Raw genomic sequence first — 7,751 nt, forward strand, 5'->3', positions numbered from 1 at the left:
AATTCTTCAGTATCCCTTATATTTGTATATAATTATTTATTATTTTATACATTTATAAATGCAAATGATAAATTTATATAAATTCTATATTTATGTCACAACCAGTCGAAAAAAGCTTCATGGTTGCGTATGCGACCAATTTAAATTTAGTTAAATTTGCTTACTGTCGTCTTTATTATAATAACAGATTTTTATCTCTAAGATATATGAAAGATTCATAAATGTTCCCAGATTTAAAAAGACCTATAAAATGTGACGAATGGTATTACTTATGACGTCACCCAGGCATTCATACGCCATAAAAAAGGGGGGCGTGTCCTTCTCAACTGGCTCCTCCTACCGCTTTATTTTTTCGTCGGCTTGTAAAGTGTATCACTGCGTGTCGAGCTCACATTATCATCATCCGCAGTATTAAAAACAGGACTGATTATTGTCGCTTACGCAGAATTAATGGCAATAAAATCTACTCCACTTTTTCTTCGAGCACTTACTGAGATATCCGAGACTTTGTCCTTCAGGATTTTGCGAAAAACCTCCATCAGGTATGAGATATTGTGACCTGTTACCTTTAAGATATTGTTGATTTATAAAGAATTAACTAGCCATTAAAAAAGAAATCCAGGCTTGGTTTACTTGGTTTTAATTTAAAGACGTTTATTCATAAGTCTGTATTGTAATCTATATTGTAATATTTTAGTAGACGCTTTTCTTAGGGCAGAATGTTTTGTTTGTATTTTATTGTGAATGATTTTTTCTGATTGTCTTTTAATTCTTATCTGTTAATTCGACATATAAAAATATTAATATTATCTCAAATTGAAACGATATTATTTTTCATTCACTTGAAGTAGCAGTGTGTTGTTGTTGTTTTTTTAGTTTTTGTTTCTGTACATTTTATATTTTTGGTAAAAAAATTTTTTTACCTAAGTCACAGTCCTAATTTCCCGACATTTGTAATTAGTGTTATATTATGGGATATATGTCTGTATTCCGATCCGACGCCCTTGGCCAGAACTGCATTCCTCGTATCCATGGTTTCCAGATCATTTAAATAAAGCCCTAGGAAATTTCTTCTGATTGGCTGTTTGTTGGAGAGCGGGCGCTCTGATTGGTTGTCCGCTTCTCACTTGTGTTTTTTCCTTAAATTCCCAAGATGTGAAAGCATCCATACGTTTCGAGTAGACACATTGTTTTATTGTTAAAAGAAAAAGTTCAAAGTTTGTTTTATAAATATATCGGTTAATAATTGTGTACTTAATATTCTGTCTAATGTATGCACGGATGTTTAGTAAGTATTTTTAAAAAGTTACTTATATAACATTCTTGACCTATGGTATATTTGTCATATATGCTTTCACCAAATGGTGATCTGGACTGTACTGCATTATACTGTGCAAACTACAGGCTCATTGGATGTTGCATACTTTGTAATTTCTATACAATCTTTTTCTTCCAGACATTTGAGCTCATGTGGCGTGTTAGTGACACGACATAGCAGCTTGCTGTTTCCTGTGATGTTACAATCCATCCCCACTCGCAGGTTTATTAACCTAGCTGCCCCCATCATAGCACGAAGAATGGAGTACTCTGAGAATAGGACTATTGGGTGAGTGTGTATATATTTATGTATACAGACACACACACACACACACACACACACACACACAGAGCATTTTGTATGTACAAGCAAACCTTAACCGAAAGGATATTATACACATATATTTTTTTTCCCTTCAGGTACTCTGTGGAGCAGATATACAGCATAGTAGCCAACGTGGACAATTACCATCAGTTTGTGCCTTGGTGCAAGAGGTCTAAGGTCATAAAGCAGCACAATGGGAATGTACAGGCCCAGCTGGAAATTGGTTTCCCCCCTTTAATTGAACGTTACGTGTCTGAAGTCACAGTCGTCCCTAACCACCAAGTTCGGGTAAGGTCTAGTGCTTGAGTCTTGGGTCACATATACAGTTTTGTTGTAAAAAAAAATAATACAGGCAATATTTCCATCTCTACATGGAAACACTTGAAAGTTAAAACTCTTAAGGGGGAAATTGGTATTCAATTCAAATGAAACCTTTCCCCCAACGTCCTTTTGAATCATTTTTGACTTTAGCCCCATGAGTCACCATGTCAGTGATCTGCAGTAAAATGACGTGCTGTATACCAAATAATAAATGACGCTTAATACTGTCATTCTGACTGCAGCCTTCTGGGACTAGTTTTGAGTATTGTTGTGTATGTGATTACATTTTAGGCCGTGTGTACAGAGGGAACACTCTTTAGTCACCTTGAGACGGTGTGGTGGTTCACACCTGCTTCTGGAAACAGAGAAGATTCCTGTAACGTGGAGTTCTATGTAGGTTTTGCAATGTGACACAAGGTGTTCTCCCTGCTATAGCTTTATTGATTTAGGTCTTTGTGTTCACCAAAACATGCACACACACACACACACAAACACACACATTCTGGATGTGTGATAGTCTGGATCAGTCTAGTTACACAACATACATTTGTCTTATAGTTGCTACTCAGGTAATAATAATTTGTTTAGTCTGAGAGCAGAAAAGAGAGATTTAGGTATTTGATGCAATGTTTTTTCTTTCTTTCTGTAATTGCCAGGATTGGAATAACTTCAAAAAGAGCAATGAACTCTGTACGCTCTTTGTCTCTCTCTGTTTCATGCTCAGACACTGATCTCTTACCTCATAGCTCAAGTGGGTCTACAGATTAGAAGAGATTAGGCAGTTATTTTTTACCAGGGTGGGTCTTTTTCCACTGCTCCTGACATAACCAGCATTAAAAGGTCTCTGTGCTGATGGAGACACTGTGTCTGCAAAGTGGGGATAGAGGAAATGCCATTGGGGAGTTACAGACAAAGAGATTTAGAGGTTCATTCATAGTTTTTCTGAGATAAGATATAAGCCATGAATAATCCGGTAACTGGAGAAATATGCAGTGAAGGTACTAAACACAGTAATATTATGATCAGATTATCTCAAATATACCTTAGAAAATCATTCACAGTTATGTTATTCAAAATATGTGGCTAGTTTTGACAATTTAGGCTCCTTGTAAGTTTTTTTTTTTTGCCACAGAAACGAGCTCCGCCGAAATACCAGAAAAACTACTTATCTCGTCTTGGTTTCTTTCTCTTAAAAAGCAATTTACAAGCCATACATACTTTCAACATTAGGGATTGGGTTAGTTATGGTGCTAAATGCAGTTCAGCTTGCAGGGAGTAGACGGCTTAACAAAAACTGCACCTTTAATGGTTGTTTTTACTTCTCTCTCTCTCTCTCTCTCTCTCTCTCCTCTCTCTCTCTCTCTCTCTCTCTCCTTCTCTCTCTCTCTCTCTCTCTCTCTCTCTCTCTCTCCCTCCTTCTCTCTCTCTCTCTCTCTCTCTCTCTCTCTCTCTCTTCTCTCTCTCCCTTCTTCTCTCTCTCTCCTCTCTCTCTCTCTCTCTCTCTCTCTCTCTCTCTCTCTCTCTCTCTCTCTCCCTGCTCTCCCCTCTCTCTTCTCTCTCTCCTCTCTCTCTCTCTCTCTCTCTGTGTCTCTCTGTCTCTCTCTCCCTCCTTCTCTCTCTCTCTCTCTCTCTCTCTCTCTCTCTCTCTTCTCTCTCTCCCTTCTTCTCTCTCTCTCTCTCTCTCTCTCTCTCTCTCTCCCTCTCTCCCTCCTCTCCCCTCTCTCTTCTCTCTCTCCCTTCTTCTCTCTCTCTCTCTCTCTCTCTCTCTCTCTCTCTCTCTCTCTCTCTCTCTCTCTCTCTCTCTCTCTCTCTCTCTCTCTCTCTCTCTCTCTCTCTTTCTCTCTTTCTCTCTCTGTAGGTGACATTTGAGTTCAAGTCCCTGCTCCACTCTCATTTAGCTACATTGTTTTTTGACGAGGTGGTTAAACAGATGGTAAAGGCTTTTGAACTCCGAGCAGCCAAACTTTACGGCCGCCCTCAAGACACCAACAGGATGAAAACATCCTGAAACACTTCTCAGGGAAAAAAGGACTTTATGGAAGACGTATGAAAATCAAAATTTAAGTTTTAACACCAAAGAAAAGATGGGCTTTATGATGGCTATTTATTGTAATTAAAATATTTAAGTTATTAAGTGTAATATTTTATTCTAAATGGTTTATTTGTTTATTATGATTGAAATGTGAGTTTGAGAGAATATTCAGTGTAAATTTAAAATTTCATAATTTATATTTTGAATTTTTATATTCCTGAAAAGCTGCTTTGCAACCTTGTACATTGTATAAGTGCACAACAAATAAAATCACAAGCCTTTTCAAGAAATTAAGAATTTTTTCTAGTTTCAGATTAAATTCCTCTCACTGTAAATGGAAATTATTTTGGAATTTTGGAAAGGCGTTGGAATTTTTTTTTTTGTTTGTTTTCTTATTTTCAGTTTTGTTCAAAGATTTTGTAGTGTTTGTTCCAAAAACCTATGTATCTGTTTATTGTGCATTCAAGATTATTTTTTATAAAGCTGTAAGAACACAAAAGCCTCTACTTCTTCCTTTCTGAAACCTGGTGATGTTCTAGAGAAACATCAGATACGTAAGTGTTACAGTGAGCAGAGTTGCTCTTGTAAAAGCCACGTACCCTTTCATTATCAAGCCTAATAACATTCTGCCACCTGTCTGCCCACCACTATGGGTTTGATTGTGCATCATCAACCCACCTCTTACAATTTAAATAAAGAAACAGCAGACACACTACTGGTGTAAAAGTATGAATGTGCCTTGAACGCGAGCGCCCCCTTGTGGCCTCTTAAGGCTGCTCACCTAGTGAATGATTTACTAATGAGAAACAATCGAAAGACAGCATCTGTGCAATTCAGGAATTGATTTGTATTTATTTTATTATGCACCTTCATACACACTTTGTTACTTCACAGTGAGAGCTGGATGTGTTCTTGATATAATTTATACTTCTTGGACACAGATATTAATTTAGGCATAAAAAAATAAATAATTAAATGGAATGGCACTACATATTATACACAGGTTTTTGTAAAACATTGAAATAGCATATTACTAATATTATATTTAGACAGCGGCACTGGCACGTGACAGATGGCGTGTAAACTTTGTGTAAACTTTATGCCTTGGCACAGTCAACTTTAAAAAAAATACATCAAAAATAGTAACATTTAGTCATTTTCAAAAATAGCAACTTAACGGTCCCTAACTTTAGTTAGTTATTGCACTAGTTGGCTGCTTATGACAATTTAGTAGCTTTTTTCACCTGAAGCTGAAGAAACACATTACAATCTAAAGAGCGAGTCTAACGAACACTCAACAGCTTAAGGTAAGTGTAATCATTTTAATATATTATATGTAAATTATCCGTATTATTCTACCATGTGATCCACATTTCACAGCATTATATCAGTACTACAGGATTATTATTATTCACAATTTTTATCACCGGACTAATGGACTGAGTAATAAAGCACAATGACACGATCACAGTTAAGCTGGTGAAGACAAAAAGACATGACCGTCCCCAGGTCAGAGGTCAAAGCTGATTGAAGTGGTGATGATAGGCTGATGGTGTGATGGTTTCCACGGTTACATGGACATGTGTTCAGGAAGGACATAGGAGATGTCATCCCATGGGTGACGGTATAGACCCTGTTTCAGCCGTTTCTGGTCCAGATAGTGGCCTGAGAGCAGTAAGAGAGAGTGTTAGTGAAATCTGCTTAGCTATTTAAACCACTGTGTTTTTAATTTAAGTAGGTTATGAGGTACACAGATACACATTACTGCTCTTATGCTCTAATGATTGTCAGTAATCATTTCCTGTTTCCCCTGGGGTATAAATATATGTCGCAACTATACCGCCAACAAAGAGGTGTTTCCAAATTCCCTTGCTGGAACCTTATTAGACAGCACAAGAAGCTTAACCAAAAGTAAAAAAAAATGCTAAAAGCTCTGGAGCTGACTGTATCATCATTGATAAAGCATTCTACAGTAAGTGTATAATTAACACTGACCAATAAAGCCCATGCTGCGTCCTAAGACGAAGATCCCGTTCAGTGCTCCGATCTCCACAAACTCATCTGCCTCGTCCCTGTAACGAAACAGAAACGACGTGAGAAAAAGAGTGTAGTATCAAAACAGGAAGAAACGTTGCCAACTGAGCTCTGAGGAATGTGTGCAGCTCTCATGCTGACCGTGTAAAGCCTCCACACGTTCTGAGCAGATCCACGAATGCCACGCCAATAAAGCCGTCTACATTCAAAATAAGGTTGGGTTTCTGGGAGAGACAAAGATTATAACTTTAAAAGATTATACAAAGATTATAACAGCATGATTTACAGCCAGGAGACTTACAAGGATTCTCATTGACATTGACAAATGCTGCCATTATACCTTGGAGGTGGTGATTTTTTCCACATCCAGTGCATAGTCGAGAAGCTGAGAAGAAGGAAAGTGCTGCTTCACAAAGTCCTTCAGGATCTGCACCCTCATGTCAGGATTATTGATCTAAAAGGCAAAAAAAAACCCCACAATGTTCTATCCATGCTGCTGTATAACAGGTGTAACTGAGAAACTGGATTTCGTGCACTGTGTTTACTCACAGATTTGACTCTGTGCCCAATTCCCATTATCAGTTTCCCATCTTTCTTCATCTTGTTGACAAACTCCATAGGCAGCATGCCGCTGTCAAAAGCCTTGCTAAACTGTTTCGCGGCAGCATCCAAAGCCCCACCAAACCGGTCACCCTAAACACAGACATAATACATATGTAGCAAATAATTAGTCGTGTAAAAACTGAAGTAATGGTATTAGAACACAATACTAATGTAGACAGTGAAGCTGCATAATAACTGAAGTAATGGCATTAAATGAACTAGTCTTACAATAGTAAGAAGACCAGACGTGAGGCTAGAGATGAGATCTTTCCCTGCACGAGCACACACAATCGTGTTATGAGCTCCAGAAACGGCAGGACCGTGGTCTGCAGTCACCATCAAACACATCTCGATGAACTGACATGCGTATCGAGGTAACCTGTCATACACACACACACAAACACCTCTCCATGTTAACTGGGAAAATAAGGTAAGCTCTGTTCACAATAAAACACAAATGCAAAGAAAAATACTTTTATGCTGGATTTCCATACCTTCTCTGGAACCAGAGAAGCCCCAAGGTTCCTCCCAGACCTATCTCCGACTTGAAAACCTCTGTGATGGGCATCCCGGCGTAGATCAGTTCCTGCCCTCTTTCATCACAGATACTGGTCATGAAGGACGCTGGCTTACGGATCAGACCGAGTTCCTGCAGAGAGACAAACAGAAATAAGTTTAGGACGTGTAGTTTAGGCATGTAAACAAAAAAAAAATATGACTGACATTCTAGTCTGTAGCATACTACGTTTACATTTTACATTTACAGCATATGGCAGTCGCTCTTATCCAGAGCAACTTGTATTTATCTCATTTATACAGCTGAGCAAACGAGAGTTAATGGCCTTGCTCAGGGGCCCAGGATTGGCAGCTTGGTTGCCCAGGGATATCTAACTCACAACTTTCTGATCAGTAGTCCAATATTTTACCTACTGAGATACAACTTCTCATACTCACCCTTGCCCAAGAATAGTCCATTGGCACAGTAGGAGGGGGAACTTCTTTAGCGGGCACAATCACACCACGGTTCACCAAGTCATCATACACTGATCTAGAAAACACAAACACCGTATATCATTCCTTTGCATCTAATTAAATCCAGTACATTTATGTATATTTCCA

The 7,751-nt window shown here is 38.3% G+C and overlaps 2 protein-coding genes across 2 annotated transcripts in view; one reads left to right on the plus strand and one right to left on the minus strand.

Moving 5' to 3' along the window:
• The first annotated feature begins 350 nt into the window (after positions 1-350).
• si:ch73-141c7.1 (coenzyme Q-binding protein COQ10 homolog, mitochondrial) lies at positions 351-4,403 on the plus strand. Its single transcript, XM_060892211.1, has 5 exons — positions 351-542; positions 1,457-1,606; positions 1,738-1,930; positions 2,255-2,356; positions 3,822-4,403. Exons 1-5 carry the CDS (start codon positions 451-453, stop codon positions 3,969-3,971), a joined length of 687 nt encoding a protein of 228 aa, XP_060748194.1. The 5' UTR covers positions 351-450; the 3' UTR covers positions 3,972-4,403.
• A 419-nt stretch (positions 4,404-4,822) lies between these two features.
• Positions 4,823-7,751, minus strand: part of aclya (ATP citrate lyase a) — a 23,523-nt gene continuing 20,594 nt past the window's right edge. Inside the window, exons 21-28 of the mRNA XM_060892210.1 lie at positions 7,587-7,680; positions 7,127-7,281; positions 6,861-7,011; positions 6,579-6,722; positions 6,370-6,483; positions 6,171-6,253; positions 5,991-6,067; positions 4,823-5,660 (exon numbers count right to left, since the gene is read on the minus strand). Of these exons, the coding sequence (XP_060748193.1) occupies positions 5,566-5,660; positions 5,991-6,067; positions 6,171-6,253; positions 6,370-6,483; positions 6,579-6,722; positions 6,861-7,011; positions 7,127-7,281; positions 7,587-7,680 (913 nt within the window). The 3' untranslated portion in view covers positions 4,823-5,565. The remainder of the gene's footprint in view (positions 5,661-5,990; positions 6,068-6,170; positions 6,254-6,369; positions 6,484-6,578; positions 6,723-6,860; positions 7,012-7,126; positions 7,282-7,586; positions 7,681-7,751) is intronic.

The sequence above is a fragment of the Tachysurus vachellii genome, chromosome 18 (genome assembly GCF_030014155.1).
Source record: "Tachysurus vachellii isolate PV-2020 chromosome 18, HZAU_Pvac_v1, whole genome shotgun sequence".
Lineage (NCBI taxonomy): Eukaryota > Metazoa > Chordata > Actinopteri > Siluriformes > Bagridae > Tachysurus > Tachysurus vachellii.

Coding starts and splice junctions, on each gene's coding strand:
- si:ch73-141c7.1 (XM_060892211.1), top strand. CDS start 451: ATGGCAATAAAATCTACTCCACTTTTTCTTCGAGCACTTACTGAGATA. Junction 543..1,456: donor TTGCGAAAAACCTCCATCAG/GTATGAGATATT, acceptor TTTTTCTTCCAG/ACATTTGAGCTCATGTGGCG. Junction 2,357..3,821: donor CCTGTAACGTGGAGTTCTAT/GTAGGTTTTGCA, acceptor CTCTCTCTGTAG/GTGACATTTGAGTTCAAGTC.